Genomic DNA, 19,588 nt, shown 5'->3' on the forward strand with positions numbered 1-19,588 from the left:
AATAACCATAAAAGTTTTGGGCAAAAGGATCCTGTAACAGAATATTGTAAGAGAAATTTGTCTTTTAAGCACCTTTTCAGCAAACAGGAAATTTCTCCACAGTAAGCACTTCAAAAATGCTATTTACAAAAGGAGTTTTGGAATGTCAATTTATGGTTTAGAGAAATGGGTGGAGCTCTGAGAATGGTGTTTCTCAAAGTATACAGACCAGCATCAGCACGAGATCACCTAGGAGGGTGTTTAAAAAATGCAGATTTCAGGCCCCACCTCAGAATCAAAATCTCTTGGGCGGGACCTAGAAATTTGCATTTAACAAACACAGGTGTTTCTTAGGCACCGACTCCATGCATTACCTACTGCAGAGGGTCTCCAAGCTTTTGGGGCCAGGAGCTTTAATATGGAAAGATAAAATGATCCTATCATTTTACCCACAAGCCTCTCCTCTGCCGGTTCTGGGGCAAGGCCCAATTTCTTTTCTTTTCTTTTTTTTTAAAGATTGGCACCTGCGCTAACAACTGTTGCCAATCTTCTTTTTTTTTCTTTTCTGCTTTTTCTCCCCAAATCCCCCCAGTACATAGTTGTACATTTTTAGTTGTAAGTCCTTCTAGTTGTGGCATGTGGGACGCCGCCTCAGCGTGGGCTGACCAGCGGTGCCATGTCCACGCCCAGGATCTGAACCAGCGAAACCTTGGGCTGCCGGAGCAGAGTGCATGAACGTAACCACTCAGCCATGCGGCTGGCCCCCAAGGTCCAATTTCTTGTTTGCAAAACTTTTCAGGTCCTGGCCTCAAGTGGACCTGCTGGCTTTTGCTTTTCCCTGGGACATCATTGGCTGAATTAAATTGTCCACACAATTTTGCCTCTGTTGGCAATAGTGCCTTCTCAGTGGCCCCCCTTGTTTGAGACAACCCTCTGTGGCTTTCTACATGTCACTCTGAATGCCCTTTGAAAACCTCCTTTGTCCTCATCAGCCGTCCACTTCAGAAGTGGTGATGTTATTTTGATGCAGGGTTTGGGATGCCATATAGAATAAAGCTACGATTGTATTCAAAACCAGAAGAGGATAAGCAGCTGACACAAACATGAATAAGGCCTAAGCACATGCTGTACCAGAGGAGAGAAAGAGAGAGTGCTTGGTTGTGACTCTGCTTTGTTTCTGAGGTCTGGGTGCTCCTGTAAAGCGCTGATAGACTTGCTAGTGAGATTTACAGGATCCCAGCTTACAGAATTCTGGGGCCCAAAGCCCTGTCTCCTGAAAGATGCCAGCCTAAGTGGATAGCCTACAATTCCCTATGGATGGGGGAAGGCCACCTGCTGTGTTCTTGGGTTCTGGTGGCATCTCCCCCATGTCCCCATGCACATACATCCAGTGAATTCTTCCTCAGAACTCAGCCCTAGAAATCCAAGCTTTCTCCACAAATTCCAGCAAACACCACAACCTTCTGATATAAAAACTTCATTTTCCTCCTCACCACCGTGTTGCTTTGAAAACTTTTCGTAGAAGCATAGTCATAGACTCCGGGATACTTAACGTTATTTCATTGACAGTTTCCCACACAAGGAACACTGAAATACAACAGGAAATGGTGAATATGAATAGGCAGTTCTCGGCTAAATTTGAATGCGGGAAACTTTATACCAAAATGTTTTCCATAGAAGTCCACTTTCTTTAGTTTTGATGACTACCCACTGGATCGTTGTGGCCAGGTGCCATTGACCAACCAGGAAATTGGAAAATAAATAAACTGTTTCATAAGGCCTTTTAGGAACTCTGTTTGGTTTGGGGTTTTTTTTGTTTTTGTTTTTTTTTGGTGAGAGCATAGAAAAATGGTATTCTGACCCAAACTGAGCAAACAGAGGAGTTTGGAGTGCAGTATGTTTAATTACGAAATTTCTACCATTACCGTTTCATAAGAATAGTAGAGAAAATCCATCAAAGAGGGGAAGGAAGGGAATTAACATTTAGGGAGGATCTATTCCATGCCAACATTTTGCTGGGACTGTTACATAGAGAATGCTATTTTATTCTCACAACCACCACGGAAGTAAGTATTACCTGCTCCCTGTCCTCCTTTTAGGTGAGGAAAAAGGTTTATTAAGGTTAGATAAGTCACTCATGGTCATCCACTCATAGTGACTAGGCAGGAATTCACATGTGGCTCTCTTTTCACTCTTCCCTGGTTCCCTGGTGTCCCGAGGAGAAAACTGAGCGGGGTCTTAATAAAATAAGATCTCCATTATGTTACAGCAGCCTGGCTGTTAAAATAAATAACACCATTCAATAAAAATATCCATGTTATACATCTATGGAACACTAATTTCTAGTTATATTCATGCTATTTATTTTAATGCTAATCAGAACAGATAATAGGGTCTGTAGTGGTTGTAAACAGCCCTTGAATATAAAAGTATTCATTTTGCCCAACTCCAAGAGGACCAGACATCGGCATTCCTGTGAGGCAGATGCAGCATTTAGAATTGTTCCCGCTACCCTCTGAATCGCATTCTTCCCAACCAAGGCAGACCCATGGCGCGGTGGGGGGGCGTGGAGAGAAAGGATGGTAACTTGAGGACTAAGCCCAACGAATTACAGCAGAAATAAGGGAAGGTCGTTGAAGGTCAGTGAGTCTCCGAGTGACATTTTGGGTCAGCTTCAATTCTCTGCATTCTGCTCTTGCTGAAGTATCACTTGTTTCTAGAGACCACAGTGAATTCCAACTTCAAGGTTCGTCAGATGGAACTGGACACACTGAAGGAGTTTGGGAACAGATGGGGGAAATGTGCTCCCTCACCATGAGCCACCCTACCCACTTCCTTGCCCCTATCTATCTGTCCTTGGTGGGGTGATGACTGACCTCTACTTACTTGGCCCTAAGAACACAAGCTGCAGAGACAGGTAAGGCGAACTTACACCCCAACGAGCCCACTAACGCCTGGCCTGTCTCCACTCCGCTAGCAAACAGAGCCGAGAATCCAGCTCAGCCAAAGGCCTGAGAAGGAAGCATACAAGCATGAAAAATACGGTTCTTTCCAAAGGCAGTTCGGTCAAGGTGTGAGGTTAAGAGTCATCTATCATTCGTAGCACTCCCTGTCTTTATTTACTGCTGCTCACTCCTCTGAGGTTTAACCGCCCATAAACCCGGCTTAACTGCAGAAGCAAGATGGCCTGGGGACCTCGGCGTGCATTTGAAGAAACCCCGCTGCGCTTCCTTGAATTCTCTTCTAGGTTCCTCACCCGATGTTCTCTATCTCCTTTGAGACTCATGGCCTTTTATAGCCTTCTTATAATAGGCGTCCTAATTCCCGCCATTTTGGGTTATTTTAGAGGCCAGAAGGTCCCGACTCACGTGCGTGCCCCAAAGCCCCCAGCCTCAGGCGTGGCCGCCCGTGGGCGCATTGGTAACCGCGGGTGGAATGGAACAGGCTCCTCCAACGTCTTTTTCCACCCCTGGTTTCCGTTAAATATTTGCTCTGGGGACAGCGCGCAGCCTCCACACGGCCAGCCTCTCGGAGGCGAGGCTGGACCTCGGGAGGACAGCGGCCGAGGGTTAAGGGCGCACTTCCTGCGGGGCGGCGGCGGCGGCGGCGGGGGCGGGGCTGCCCGCCTCTCCCCTCTCCCCCCTCCCCCTCCCTCCTCCCTCGCTCCTCCCCTCTCCCCCTCCTCCCGCCCGTCGCCCCCTCCCGGCCCGCCGAGGCGCGGCGGGGGCGGGGCCGCGAGCGGGCAGGGTGGCGTGGCGGTGCGGGCTGGGCGCCCGGGCCAAGGTGCGGGCGGCCCCCGGCGGGCTCGGGCGTGGAGCTGGGGCGCGCGGCGCCGGGCAGCCCAGCCCAGCCGGGCGCGGGCAGCGAGGAGCCGGCGGGTGGCGGCGGCGGAGGCTTCCAGCCCGGCCGGTGCAGGGCCTGGGAGCGAGAGGCGGCCGATCGGGGCCTGGCCCGGGGCGCTGGGGCACCCGCCGCGGCGGGCGACAGGAGGAAGCGGCGGCGGCGCGTCCCGAGCGGTGTGCGCCATGTCGGGCGGGCCCCCCAAGGCCCTGCCGTCCACGGGGCCCCACTCCCTGCGTGACATGCCGCACCCGCTGGCCGGCTCCAGCAGCGAGGAGGCCGTGGGCGGCGACAGCACGCCCAGCCCGGACCTGCTGATGGCCCGCAGCTTCGGCGACAAGGTGGGGCGCGCGGGACTGGGGACCGGGAGGCTCATTTGGCTCCAGAGGGGGATGGTGGATCCGGAGCCCCCCTCGGCACCGGGCCGCGCCCACCCTGGCGCCCTGTCCCGGGGGTGGGCGTGCGCTCGCCCCCAGAGCCTTCGGAAGGAGCGTCTCCTCTCTGCCGCCCCCGCGGGGTCGCAGCTGCAGGGGGAACGGTCATGGGGGACAGGCATGCTCTGCTGTGACTGGTCGTGTGCGCCGGTGACAGCTGGTGGGGAGGGGTCCCGCCTGCGTGTTGGGGACTGAGGCGTGTGTGCAGGGCTCGGCGCTGTATCCTGGGATGGGGTCCCATGTTCCTCCAGGTGCATCCCTGAAGGCTGAACTGCCTAATAAGTTGTAGCTCCTCCAGTTTCCTGGGACTGAAAGGAGCGAGAGTTAATGGTTTTCGTGGTAGGACTGGGCAGCCTTGGTCTTACCGCCAGAGTCGTTGTCTTCCCCTGTCTGTCATGTGGAGAGTGATCTTTGTTTAGGTTTGATGTGCGCCCTGAGGAGTCACCTGACTCAGACCCCAGCCGCGGCGGGACGGAAGTCTCGCTGTGGTTTTCTGTCGGGCCCCCGTCACCTCTGCCGGCCTCCCACGCTGTTTAGGTTTGCCAGAGGCTGGTTTTGTGGTGGATGAAAAGAAAGCTCGCCCTTTCACCTTCTTTGTGCAGAGGGAGGCTGATTTTCTTAGAGCAGCGTCAGCCTCCTGCTGCTTTGAGAGACAGCCGAGTCCAGCGAGGGGTAAGGGCTGGCATCCCCCTCCCCATCTCCATTTCAGCTGTGACCGGGACTCGAGCCTTCATTGTATCAGCGCTGCTGTTGCCACTTAGTCACTAATTGCAGAAATTAGAATTTTTCTCCTCGTGATCAGGGTTTCCTCCTCTCAGTAAAATAGGAAATGAATTCCTCCTTGTCCCAGTACTAAAAGGAATTAGGGGACCTAACTTTCTTTCCTTCTTAGATGGGAGAGGGTGTGGTACGGTAAAAATGAGTATGAATGCACTGAGCACTCAGAATAACCAGGGAGGAGGAACTAGCTATCTTCCTGAGACAGTTTGTGAAAGTAGTGAGTGGGGAGGATGAAGAATTAAAAAGCTAATGAAACCAATGCATTGAGCACCTTGAGGGTGTGTGTGTGTTGTGTGTGTGTCTTTGCGATTATTTCTCTTTATTTTCCAGGCGATTATAAACTACAGGAAAGCTTAATGTTGCTTGGAATTACCTTGCTTATATTTAGCATTCAAGAAATAGTTATCGAATGACTGGATAATTTGTTGCTTTCTTGTGGACAGAGAACTTAGACCTAACTGCATGCAGGAGAGGAACTCAGGTTAAACCTTCTGATTTCCTTCTTAGGTCTGTGTAGGATAGTGAATTAATTATCTGTTGCTGTGTAACAAATTACTCCAACATTTAGCACCTGAAAAAAGTATCTGGGGGTCAAACATCTGGGAGCAGCTTAGCTGGGTGGTTCTGATTCCGGTCTGTCTTCCAGGCTGCGGCTGTCTGGAGGCTGGATTGGGGGAGGATCAGCTTCTGAGCTCGCTCACGTGGCTCTTGGCAGGTCTTAGTTCCTCTCCATAGGCTGCTTCACATGGCAACTGGTTTCTGCCAGATCCAAGAGAGTGAGCGATCCCAAGACTCAAGCCACCGTCTTGTGTAATCTAATCACAGAAGTGACGTGCTTCTGCCATATTCTCTTGGTTACACAGACCAATGCTGGTACAGTGTGGGAATAGGGTCTGAATACCAGGAGGTGGGGATCATTGGGGCCATCTTGGAGGCTGGCTACCACAGGTGGCTATTTTAAATATTTGCTTAATGATCCACTCTTGGAGGATACCTGATTCAGAAGTACATATGGGCAGTTTACTGGTGTGTACTGGGAGAACAAATGCCCTGTACCGCCAAGATCTAGCTGGCAGGCCAGAAGTTAGGCCTAAGTCTAAGTACTTCTGGCTTCCTTTACAGGGACAGTTCTGTGAGAGAGACAGTCTTGAAGGCATTATTATTAATTATTATTTAATAAGTCTCCTTACAGCTATGAGGAGCATCAAAATGACATCACTCCCAAGGGCCTGATTTATAGTAAGCCACTCTTCCTTAGAGGCTTAGCAATTTCTCTGAGTGGGAGTAATATTTTCCTTGAATCTGGGCATACGCATATGCTTATAACTCAGGAGAATTTCTGCAGAGGGAAGCTAGCAAGCAACAGAGGTGAGTCAGGACCCGTGGAAGGAAGCCTCTCCTTTGCCCTGCTTTCTCTTGCCTGGCAGCGTGGGGGTCATGGAAGAGCAGGTGGGAAAGTGGACGTGCTATGGTCTGTCTTTGAAAAGAAGTCTGTTTTCTTGCCTTTTTGGACATTGGGGTTGTGATCCTGAGGGCCTGGTTCAGAGTCAGTTCTGAGCTTGGAGAATGATAGGCTGCTCATAGTGCAGGGTTGCTGTATTATGTGGAGGGGAATTGCTTTCTGTGGGTCCAGGATGGTGCCACAAACAGGAAAGCCTTGTGTCTCGGTCCAGCAGACACTCCTGAATGGCCTCTGGGATGCTGGGTAGGGGTGAAAGACCAAATGTGATGGCCTGTCCCTCCACCACCTTCTAGAATCATTCAAACCATGGTGCGATGGGAGGCATCCTTTCTATCTACTGGGAGTTGCTAGGGCTGATTATTTTGATGTCAGCTAAACTCATCAAGCTTCTATCACTACCTCTTTCATCTCCACCTAAAATGTAAATAAACCACTTGGCCCATCTCTCTTTTTTACTTTCATCTGCAAACTGCTCTGAGCAGTTTCACCCCTGACTCCGGCTCCAGCTCCTGTGTGCCTCCCGAAACTTAACACCAAACCCTCTCAAGCCCCAGCTGTGGTTAACAGCCCTTCCCACACCCGAAACCTCTTCATCGAACTCTTCTACCTATTTCCTGCCCCCTTAGGTCCCTGCTTCCTCTGAAGTCTTCAAAATGCAGGTGTCTTTTCCTCCTATACTCCGCTTATATCAGGATCAGGAGATGGGGGTCAGCGTCCTCTCCTTCCACTGCCTTTTACAAACCAGGCTCTCCTCCTTCAAGGCTCATGTCGTTTTACTTGTTCATTCAGCAAATATTTGAGGGCCTGCTGTAAGCTGGGCACTGGTCTAGGAACTTGAGATGAATCAAGGGTTGAAGACCCCTGCCCTCACTGGGTACATTTTAGTGAGTACATACTATGCTGTATAGTAACTGCTGTGGAAGGAAGAAAAACTAGGGCAGGAGGGGGAGAAGGGGCTGTGGGAAGAGGGATTCAGGTAAACCTTCTTGAGAACTTGAGATATGAGCCAAGACTTGAAGGAGGTGAGGGAGTTAGCAGGTGGACGTCGGGAGGAGGATCCAAGTGGAAGGAACAGCCGAAGCAGAGGCCTGAAGGCACCTGCCTGTGTGTCAGGGAATACCCCAGAGGCCAGTGTGGCTGGCGCAGAGAGAACAGGGAGCCAGGTTGTATAGGGCCTGCTAGGCTACCCTGAACCCTTTGACCTTTCCTTTGAGTGCCATTGCAGGGTCTTGAGCAAAAGGAGGGCATGGTTTGAGTTAAGTCTTAAAAAGGACCCCACCGTCTCTTGAATTAAGAATCCTTTATTTGGCTATTCCACTGAATTAGGTTTCTTTTTACAGTCATGCGCTGCATAATGACATTTCCAAAGGGCCACATATACGACGGCCCCATAAGATTATTACTATATAGCCTAGGTGTGTGGTAGACCATACCATCTAAGTTTGTGTAAGTACATGCTATGATGTTTGCACAGTGACGAAATCGCCTAACGATGCATTTGTCAGAACGTATCCCCGTCATTAAGCGATGCATGACTGTAGTTAAAAGGACATAAACCAAACACAAACTGGCTGAAGAAAAGAAAGACCCTGCTGGCTCATGTGGTTGAAAAGCCCCAGGTATTTTGGCTTCGGGAATGGCTGGAACTAGGTATTCAAATGATGTCAGGAATCTGTCGCTTTCCATCTCTTGGCTCTGCTTTCTTCTGTGTTAGCTTAATTCTCAAACTGGTGAAGGCATATATTCTACAAAAAAGCTTCACAACTCCAGCAGAAAGAGAGCACCTCTTTCCCGATTGTTCCAGCAAAAGCTCTGGGCTGGTGTCTCATGGGCCTAAATTGGGTCAGGCGCTGAAACTAATCTTTGTAACTGATTGCCCAGACCTGGACGTGTCCTTATCTTTGGAGCCTGGCGAAGGGAAGTTTCTGTATGTTTAACTCTGAAATGTATATACAAAGTATATAAAATGTATCTGTATAATTTAAAGAATAAAATGTATTTATACGGTTAAAAGAATAATAAAATGAACACTCATGTTCCTACCCCCCAGATTAAGACATAGAATATTACTAGTATTTTGGAAGCCCCTTCTGTGCCTGGGGAGGAAGGAGATGGTTTCCAAAGCAAAATCAGGATGATGTTACTAGAAGGAGGAACGCATGACTGTTGGACAAGCAGAAACAACACATGTCTATTACAGACGTTCCACTCGTTTTTTCTTCCCTGTCATTTTCTAACTTCCCTACTTCTCACTCTTATTCATTAAAATCTTTAGACTCCAACTAGTCTTCTCACATCGTGCCCTCATCTGGGGGACCCTGTCCAAATTTCCAAAACTGTCAGTTTATTGACCCTATTCCCAGTCACCTTCCCCTCTTTTCAGTTCAGCTGCCCTCTCCCATGGCCACACCCTTGTGTTATAATGCCTGGAACTGTTCCAGCTCTGAAATAATGCCCTCAGATACTCCTGCCTTACCCTTCTCTCAGGCAGCAGTAACTGATGACACGTGTTCTCTGACCTCTTGTGCTCACGTCCCTCCTCAGATTCTGTGGCTCATCTGGTCCTTCGCTCCTGTCCCTGTCCTTTACTCAGTTCCCTTGCTCTTCCGCTTTTACACTCAACCTGGGTCATTCCATTTCTTCATGTCTTTTGCCTACACCTAGGGTGCGGGGGTACCTTGAGAATTGATGCCAGTGCAAAATCTCAGGTTCTGACCACTGTTGGGACCTCAGTGGTGCTGGTCACCCTTCCTTTCTACAGAGGCTCCCATTCTGCTGTCTGGCTCATCTGAAGCTTTTCTCTGCTCCTCACACCTTCCACCCCTCTACTCCACCCTCCCATTCTGCTGATGGCCTCCCTTAGAAGCCACCGTGAAAGAACTTCCTTTCACTAAACTACAAAATGAACTGACCCTGTACCTGTCCTTTCTTTCTTGCCCCCTGCTGCAGTAGAAGAGATTTTTAAGGCTGATCCTGGACTGTACGACCCGCCTGCTCTGGCCTCTCGGAGACCCCGCGCTGTTTGTCAGCCCGCCTCACTTCTATGTCTTCAGACTCCCTCTCAACCAGCTCATTCCCATCAATGTTTAAACATGCTCAGGTTGCTCTTGTTTCTAAAACAAAGGAAGAGTAAAGAAAACTTTGCTGTGATGCTCCCTTCTCCTCCATCTCATGCCCTATCTTTTGACTCCTCTTCACAGCCAAACTTTTTTAAAAGATTTTCTCCTCTTGTCTCTACTTCCTAACCGTTGGCTTACTGTTAGCCTACTGCTGTCTGGTTTCTGACTTTACTATTCAAGGTCCCTCGTGACTTCCTTATTGCTAAATCCAGTAGATGCTGCCTAGTCCTTATCTTACCTGACCTTTTGGTGGGCAGCGCTTGATCCTGTTGAGTGCCCCGCTGTTGGAAACACTCTTCTCCTGGCCTTGTGTTTTAGAGTATGCCCTCTGGAACCAGGTTGTCTGGATCTGAATCCCAGCCCCACTACTTACAGTCTTTGTAACAGCAAATTATTTAACCTCTCTGAGCCTCAGTTTCCTCATCTGTAAAAAGGGGATAAGAGAAGTCTCTACTTCACAGGGTTAATATGAAGATCTGGTGAGTTCATACTTAGAGCGGTGGCTGATACATAGTGAGCCTTTAATAAATGTGACGGGGGTGGTGGTGGTTGTTATTCCTTGAGATTCTACTCTCCCCATTTCCTTTGTCCATTTTTGCCTATTCTTTGTCAATTTCTGTATCAGTTGTGTTCTGGTCAGGGAATAAAAACCACTGCAGGTTTTTCAGACTGAGAGACAATAATACAGGGAATTAGTTACATGGATGGAAACATGGGAAGTCCAGCAGGGGATGGTGAGTAACCCAGAAAGTAGCAATAGCAGGAAGCTGCAGTTACCCTCATGGCTGGAGAGTCAATGGGAGGAAGTGATGTTAGCGCAATCCAGGAGCTTCTGTGGGAACTAGAACCATGGCAGGGCTGTTCAACAAGAGTGGGGACCACAGAGGAAGGGAGCCCTGGAGAGGAAGCAGCTGCTGCCAGGGACGCTATCCGAACTAGAGAGAAGGGCCTAGAACTGGGGGACAAACACCTGGCTTCTCTCCTCATCCTGTCTTCTGGTCTTTCATCAGTATCTTCTGTTGGCCAAAATATCCTCCTTGGTGGACACGTGACCCTGGCAGAGCCAAACAGTCTTTCCTGAGATTTGCTCAGAAGGATGCTGGGGGAAAAAGTCTGTCTTTCTGTTAGATCGTGAACCTTTGTTTCCTGTGATGTGGAGAGTGCCTGCTTCAGACTGAAACCAGAGAGGAAAGCAGAGCTGGGAAGGAAGAGGGGACGAGCCCGGAAGATCACTTGAATCCTGGATCCACCTGTGCCAGCTATTCCTGAAGCCGGCACTGCTCCCTGTGCTTCTTGGTTACAGGAGGTCATGAATTCCCTTTAGTTCACACTCTTTTCATTGTGCTTTGTCACTTGAAACTTAAAAAAAAAAAAAAAATCAATACATTATCTTCAAATGTGAAGTGGAAATTGAGTTCTACTTTGGGAGCATTGAGAAGGGGCTGCTTAATTCCTCTTGTCAGCCCCACTCTCTCGGGGTGTGTGTCTGCAAATCCACAGAGGTGGCAGAGGTGTGTTTTCCCGAGGTCCTTGAGTCTGAGGAGGCTTCCAGGGGCGTGATGGAGGAAGCATCAGGGGCCGACGGAGGAGCTGGAGCAAAGCTCCTGAGCTGGAAAAAGACCCGTGCCTGTTAGGTTGATTGAGCTGGGTCATGTCGAGAGCGGGCTTTGAGAGTTAGACGTGGGGATTAGTGAGAGAGGAGGTGGGAGACTGCTTCGAATGCTGTGCAGTGGAGGTTGGCTTTTATTCTTTAGGCAATAGCCAGCCTAGGGGGTTTTTCAGCAGGGGAATGTGTGATCAGTGCTTGGGTTGGGGCGAGACTGGCTGTGAAAGAGGTAGGTTAGGAAGATATTATCCTGATTTAGGTTGGAATGGTTGCCTGGAAGAAGAAAGATTAGAAAATGTAAAGATGACTAGTTTTGGTATAGTGGGGATGACTGGTTTTCTAGTGTGGGGGACAGATGCTGACTGGTCCCCTCATTGAGAGGGGGAACACAGATTGGGAAGCAAGTGTGAGAGGGGGTGTGAGATGGCTGGGATGCAGTTTGAAGTCAGGAGTTTAGGACAGAACCCTGCTGTTGAAAGCCCAGTCAGAATTCAAGGATTAGCACAAAAGCTGCCTCTGGGAAGCTCTTCTGTACTATAAAGATGTGTAACTCCTGTTGATCCAACAGAGATGGGAGTGGAAGATGCAGAGGTTGAAGTCAGAACTTAGACAAAGTGGGTTTTGACAATCAGGCAGGCAGTTATAGCAGTTTGGTAGTAGGAAGGGTGGTAGCTTGGGGGAAAAACAGGGTTGAGGAAAGCCCTTTAGGATGGGGGAAAGTTTACGGAGAAGACAGATGTTCTGTGATAAATGAGAGTCTCTCAAAAGAAGTACATAAAGAACAGCTTGGCCAAGGTGCAGTAATTCATGTGTGAGCAATTGCGTTTGTTCACTAGGTATTAGAGGGGTCACATGCTGGCTCATGTCTGCCTTGCCGCCCAGAGTTCCTCATTTTGGCTACCACAGAGCAAGGATCAGAAATTATTGTCGTGTGTGTGTTTGGGAAGGGGGGAATGGACAAGGGCAAGAGGGATATGCAGAAAAAGTGTTTCAGGGCTCCTGTTTGAGAAAAAGCACAGAGGCAGGAAAAGCACACAGCATATTTGGGTAGCAGAGTGCGGATGCTTTTCAAAACCCATCTCTCTTGAGCATCTGCTATGTGTGTAGCTCTGTGCTAAATGCTGGGGACGCTGAGAAAGATGAAAAAAAGGTCTCTCCCTTGAGAGGTTCATGGTCCAGTGCAAAAAGAGACACATGTACAGGTGGTTGCAATAGAATGTGAAAAATGCTAAATGTATTTACTAGCTCTGCGGCCTTGGTTAAGTTTCTTAAACTTGTAATGCCCCAGTGTCCACCTGTCTAAATTCTGCGTTATTATACAGGGGTGTTCTGAAGAATAAATGAATATTTAGAATCGTGTCTGGCACACAGTAAATACTGTGAAAATGCCAGGTGTTCTTATTGCCTTAGAAGTAGACCCTGAGAGAAGATTTAACTGCCAGTAGTTTATCTGAGAGGTGAAGGAAAGTGTGGCAGGGAAGGGGAGGCAACCAGTAAAAGGTACGTCACCAAGCCAGTTCCACTGGGCATGGCTGGAGCTTTCCTCTCCTGGGGAACCCTGGGGGCCTGTATAGAACATGCATCTGGTTATCCCCACCCTGGGTGAGGGAGCTGGGGTCTTTAAACAGCAATGCTCGTCACTCATTGGTTGAGCTCTGCGTGAGTAGGGTGTTTGGGCATTAATCCCCAGGTGCTTTCCAGCCTGCCCCATGGCTGGGCAAAGCAGATTCAGCAGCCAGGGGAAGCACTCAGGCCAAGAAGAGCAGGTGCTGGCAGTTGGAAGTCAGGCCAGTGGGCACTGAACTGATCAGGGCGAGGGGCTGTGGATGGGGCACTGACAGCATCTACTACAGTTATTATGAAAATGACATATAGGGAATGAAGTAGGGAGTGACCGTGCTTAGGAGAGTGGTGGCTTTTCCAAAGGAGATGATGTTTGAGCTGGAAAATGAAGGAGAAGTGGATGTTTTACAGATGGACACAGGGAGGAAGAGTAACTGGAGCAGAAAAACCAGCGTGTTTTTGACAAGCTTAGCAGTGTCAGTTTGCTGAGCGGTGTGTGAGGGTGTTGGTGGGCAGTACAGCTGGAGAGGTAGGTAGTGGGCAGATTGTGGTCTATGATGGCAAATAGTAAGGCTTTATCCCAAGTGATTGGGAGGCTGATTGTATTTCAGACAGGGCAGGCGCAGGGCCATATTTGTGTTAGAGAGGTCACTGTGACTGTAGAGCCCCTAGCGGGGCTAGGGTGGGTGGAGCCAAGAGGCAGGGAGTCCAGGGAGAAGGCTGTTGCAATGGAAGGATGGGGGAGCAGTTTCAGTAGGTCTTTGACTCATTGGATTCAAGAATGTGCTGGTCAGGAGTTTTGTTTGCAAATGATAGAAATCCAGCTCCCACTAACTTAAGCAAGAAGGTGAACCTAATGTTTTCAAAGTTTATCTATGTCATATGTATGTATCAATGCTTCATTCCTTTTTTTTTTTAAATTTTTTTCTAAAGATTTTATTTTTTTCCTTTTTCTCCCCAAAGCCCCCCGGTACATAGTTGTATATTCTTCGTTGTGGGTCCTTCTAGTTGTGGCATGTGGGACGCTGCCTCAGCGTGGTTTGATGAGCAGTGCCATGTCCGCGCCCAGGATTCGAACCAACAAAACACTGGGCCGCCTACAGCAGAGTGCGTGAACTTAACCCCTCGGCCACGGGGCCAGCCGCTATGCTTCATTCCTTTTTATGGGTGGATGATATTCTGTTGTATGGATGGACGACATTTTGTTTATCCATTCATCAGTTGATGGCCATTTGAGTTGTTTCTTAGGCGTATATACTTTTTTTTTTAAAAGACATTGAATACAATTTATTTAATTTCCTACAATAATTTTGACATTCGAGGTTAATGGTAGTTTTAGATATAAATGTACGATGAGATGGTTGTAAATACCCTGATTTTTTTTTACACCATCTCAGCCATTTTTAGGTATACGGTTCAGTAGAGTTAAGTACATTCACATTGTTGTGAAACAGATCTTCAGATCTTTTTCATCTTGCAAAACAGACTCTATATCCAGTAAACAACAACTCTCCCTTTCTCCGTCTCCCCAGACCCTGGTAACCGCCATTCTACTTTCTGTCTTTATGAATTTGATACCTCTGCTTTAGATACCTCATAGAACTAGAATCATACAATATTTGTCTCTTTGTGATTGGCTTATTTCACTTAGAATAATATCCTCATGGTTCATCCATGTTGTAGGTGTGACAGGACATTCTTCCTTTTAAAGGCTGAGTAATATTTCATTGTATGCATATATCACATTTTCTTTATCCATTCATCCATTGATGGACATTTAGTTTCCTTTTACCTCTTGGCTATTATGAATAATGCTGCAATAGACATGGGTGTGCAAATATCTCTTTGAGATCCTGTTTTCAATTTTTTTTTGATATATAAACCCAGAATTGGGATTGCTGGATCATGTGGTAATTCTGTTTTTAATCTTTTGGGGAACTTCCATAGTCTTTTCCATATCTGCTGCATTATTTTACAATCCTGTCAACACTGCGCAAGGATTCCAGTTTCTCTACATCCTCACCAACACTTGTTATTTTCTCTCCTTTTGATAGTGGCCATCCTAGTGGATGTGAGATTATACCTCATTGTGGTTTTGATTTGCATTTCTCTGATGATTAGTGATGTCGAGCATCTTTTCATATACTTGTTGGCCATTTGTATATCATCATTGGAGAAATGTCTGTTCAAGTCCTTTGCTCATTGTAAAATCATTTGATTTTTTGTTGCTGACGTGTAGTTCTTTTTATATTCTGAGTATTAACCCTTTATCAGATACATGATTTGCAAATATTTTCTTCCATTCCATAGGTTGCCTGTTAACTCTGTTGATTGTGTCCTTTGCATAAAAGTTTTTAAGTTCGGTGTAGTCCCTTTGTCTACTTTTGCTTTTGTTGCCTGTGTTTTTGGTGTCATATCTAAGAAATCACTGCCAAGTCCAATGTCATGAAGCTTTTTCCCTATGTTGTCTTCTAGGAGTTTTACAGTTTTGGGTCTTAGCTTAGGTCTTTAATACATTTTAAGTTAACTTTTGTATGTGGTGTAAGAAGTTCTCTTGCATGTGGATATCCAGTTTTCCCAGTACTACTTGCTGAAAAGACTGTCCTTTCCCCATGGAGGGTGAATATACTTATAAAGCTAATTTCTTACTAACATCAATAAACTATACTGATACTTGAAATGCTAGGATGAATTTATTCTGCAAGAGTTTGAGTGACTTCTTTGTCTTATGTGCTGTGTAAGGCATTGTGTTCCTTAGGAGTTGATATCTCGATTCTGGAAATGACGTTAGCCTGGGACAGGTCAGTTCTCAGACATTCCAGGTAAATGATGTCTTACTGTAATTAGAATAAAAATGGTTGTGGAATAGCTGTTTTTACTGTAAAAATGAAAGCCTAGACCTTCTTTAGGGCTATTTAATTAAGGCAGACTTGTGCTCTAAGGAACTGGGCTTGTCATCCTGCTGGCCTCATCGTCTATACTGCAAAAATGCAATATAGCAGCATTTCTCTGCACTGTGTGGTCAAGCAAATCTTGTTTATTTCATGACTTGCATCAGCAGTTGTGAAGGGCACTTGGACTTTTTGTTCATTCCTCAAAGATTTCTATGGGCCTATCTCGTGCTAGCCCTGGGGGTTACATAGATGAACAAGATTACCCTCCTTCTAGGCACTCAAGGTCCAGGAAAGGAGACAGAGGAGGTACCAGTGAAGAATTGCAATTTAAGGTGATGATAGGGCTATACAGTAGTCCCCCCTTATCTGCAGTTTCGCTTTCCCTGGTTTCAGTTACCCATGGTCAACCATGGTCCGAAAATAGTAAATGGAATATTCCAGAATTAAACAATTCATAAGTTTAAATTGCACACCATTCTGAGTAGTGTGATGAAATCTTGCCTTTTTCCTCTTCATCCTGCTAGGGATGTGAGTCATTCCTTTGTCTAGCTTATCCATGCTCTATACGCCACCCTTCTCCCTGTTAGTCACTTAGTAGGCATCTTGATTATCAGATCAACTATTAGTATCGCAGTGCTTGTGTTCAAGTAACCCTTATTTTACTTAATAATGGCCCCAAACCGTAGAGTAATGATGTTGGCAATTCGGATGTGCCAAAGAGAAGCCGTAAAGTGCTTCCTTTAAGTGAAAAGGTAAAAGTTCTCAACTTAATGAGGAAAGATAAAAATCTGTGCTGAGTTTGCTAAGATCTACAGTAACTTTTGCTACAGTTTATTGTTATAATTGTTGTATTTTATTAGTTATTGTTAATCTCTTAATGTGCCTAATTTATAAGTTAAACCTTACATAGGTATGTATGTATAGGAAAAAACATGGTGTATATATATATAGGTTCGGTCCAATCCATGGTTCCAGGCACGTACTGGGGGTCTTGGAACGTATCCCTGCAGATAAGGGGGGACTACTGTGTACGGAATGCAATGAGAGTAATCAGAGTGATTTCTTTGAGTAAAAGAAATTCTAGAGCAAAGCATGTTTGAAGGTGGCCTTGGGGGGCAGGCCCCATGACCAAGTGGTTAAGTTTGCACACTCTGCTTCCACGGCCCAGGGTTTCGCTGGTTTGGATCCTGGGCGTGGATGTGGCACTGCTCATCAGGCCATGCTGAGGCGGCGGCCTACATGCCACAACTAGAAGGACCCACAACTAGAATATACAACTATGTACTGGGGGGCTTTGGGGAGAAGAAGGAAAAAAAAAAAATGAAGGAGGCCTTGGGTTACCTATTACAGGTAACAGCTGCATTTTGTCTTTTTTTTTTTTTTAAAGATTGGCGCCTGCGCTAACATCTAAAAGAAGGTTGCTAATCTTCTTTTTCTTTTTTTTTATTCTTCTTCCCAAAGCCCCCCAGTACACAGTTGTATGTTCTGGTTGTGAGTACTTCTGGTTGTGCTATGTGGGACGCCACCTCAGCATGGCCTGATGAGCGGTGTAATGTCCGCACCCAGGATCTGAACATGCAAAACCCTGGGCCGCCCAAGTGGAGCATGCACTCCCTCAGTTATCCTCACCTTCACCCAGAGAGAAGAGCAGCATGTGTTGGTGATCGTTGCAGACATTTGTGGAGTGCTTACATTGGCTGGGAGTTTTACTGCATCATCTCAGTGCCTTCTGCCGTGATGTAGTTACTGTCTCATTCCCCTGTGACAGCTGGGGAAATACAGGCTTTGCGAGGTAAAGTTACTTGCTCAGGGTCAAAAAGTTAGAAGCAAGTGGGGCGAGGATTTGACTTCAGAGCCCTCTCTCTTCACCACCACCACTGTGAGAGAATTGGCATCCTTTTCCAAACCTCCTGTCCCCTTTTTTGAGCAGGTACATGCGTTAGGCACTGCACATTGCATTTCTTTTTTTTTTTTTTTTTTGCTGAGGAACTTTCACCCTGAGCTAATATCTATTGCCAATCCTTCTCTTTTTTTCGCTTGAGGAAGATTAGTCCTGAGCTAACATCTGTTCCAATCCTCCTCTATTTTTTTGTATATGGGACACCACCACAGCATGCCTGGTGAGTGGAGTACATCTGTGCCCAGGATTTGAACCTGCGAACCTGGGTTGCCGAAGTGGAGCATGCAGAACTTTAACCCCTTGGTCATAGGGCCAGGCCTTTTTTATTTTTTCAGTTAATTTTTTCTTTTTTCTTTTTTTTGGTGAGGAAGATTGGCCCTGAGCTAACATCTGTGCCAGTCTTCCTGTATTTTGTACGTGGGACACCACCACAGTGTGTGTAGGTCTGCCTCCAGGATCCAAACCTGCGAACCCTGGGCCATGGAAGTAGAGCGTGGAAACTTAACCACTATGTCACTGGGCCGGCCCCACATTGCATTTCTTATACAAAGTACAGTCTTCAGGCCAAGGGGGAATGAAACCAACCTCTACTGTATCTTAACCTGCGTCTCCTGCTTCCTCTCAGTCTCTAGGTTTTTCAGCCTCTTCTTCCTCATCGTACCAGTCTCCTTTGTTAGAAAAGTTTCCTAAGTCTATCTACCTTCTGCCTGCTCTCTCTCCCTGTCTCCATCAGTGCCGGGCTTCTCAGATGAGCAGTCTTTGTGCACTGCTTCCATCTGCCTCGCCATCTGCCTCCTCTTACCTCAGCATCAAGCCCCCTGGTCCAGGTTCTCTCCCTGCCACTCACTGCTCACAGAGATCGCAGGGGCTGTTTTTCTGCTGTGGAATCCCAGCCCTTTAGAGCTGCAGAGGCCTCAAAGGTCATCTACTCCAATACCCTCTTTTTTCACTTGAGGAAACTATGGCCCAGAGAGAAGTGATTTGTCAGACTGGGGTCACCCACCTAGTTCATGGCAGAGCTGAGGGTAGCACCCAGGTTTCCAGACCTGGTTCAGTGTCCGTTTTCCTTGACTAACACCATTAACCAGCCTCGCCTCAACCTATTTTTTCACTATCTGTCTTTTTTCTCAAGGTCTTATTCTGTTCATTACTGTATTCCCAGCCCAGTGCCTGGCACATAGCAGATGCTTAGTAAATATTCACTGAATGAATTGATCCTCTCCCCTCTTGGTCTTCCCCTGGGCTGCCCCTGTTTCTCAGGACCCTCCTCAAAAAAATCCTTCTCAGCTGTAACTGTGGGTCCACCCAGTCGTGGTTCCTGCCCTTTTCTAGCTCCTTATATACCATCTCTGGATGGTCTTTACTATTACATCAGGACTTAGGATTCCCCGATCTTGACTTCTAGCTTCAAACTCATCTTTCCAAGTGTTTCTTTGATTCTTGTTTTTAGCACCTTATAATCACTCTGTGGTGAGAGTATTTAAAACCTTCTCTCTTCTCCTCTCCTCTCCAGTATCCCCTTCCTGCATATAACATCACTGTTCTTTAATGTCTCTCTTCATTGCCATTGTCATTGTTAATATCCTATTTGAGATGTATGATTGTCTAACTGGTTTTCTTCTTTCGTTCGGTCAGGTCCCTGCTCCTTAATCTAATCTATTCTGAACAATGTAGCTGGAATTCACCTTCCTAAAATACTACCTCGTATATGTCATTCCCATCTTTGGAGACCTGCAGTGACTTTCCAATGCTTACACAGTGATGGTCTGAGTCCTTAGCCTGGCCTTCTGTGATCAAGGGCCTATTTACCTCTCTGATCCTCTCCTAGGAAGTTATATCTCTGCCAAATGATTTTACTCATGAGCTGCCTGGCGTGTCACGTGAATTCTTGCTTGCCCACCTTTGCTAAGGTTGTCTTCTCTCTGTGTTACCAAACCAGGTTCGTTTTGCCCACCCCAATCACCCAATCATGAAAAGCCAACCACCAGGATGACAGGTTTGCAGCAGAGAA

The 19,588-nt window shown here is 47.1% G+C and overlaps 1 protein-coding gene across 1 annotated transcript in view; it reads left to right on the forward strand.

The window, feature by feature from the left end:
- Nucleotides 1-2,735: 2,735 nt before the first annotated feature.
- Nucleotides 2,736-19,588, forward strand: part of SNX30 (sorting nexin family member 30) — a 115,662-nt gene continuing 98,809 nt past the window's right edge. Inside the window, exon 1 of the mRNA XM_014735967.3 lies at nucleotides 2,736-4,160. Within this exon, the coding sequence (XP_014591453.3) occupies nucleotides 3,162-4,160 (999 nt within the window). The 5' untranslated portion in view covers nucleotides 2,736-3,161. The remainder of the gene's footprint in view (nucleotides 4,161-19,588) is intronic.

The sequence above is a fragment of the Equus caballus genome, chromosome 25 (genome assembly GCF_041296265.1).
Source record: "Equus caballus isolate H_3958 breed thoroughbred chromosome 25, TB-T2T, whole genome shotgun sequence".
Lineage (NCBI taxonomy): Eukaryota > Metazoa > Chordata > Mammalia > Perissodactyla > Equidae > Equus > Equus caballus.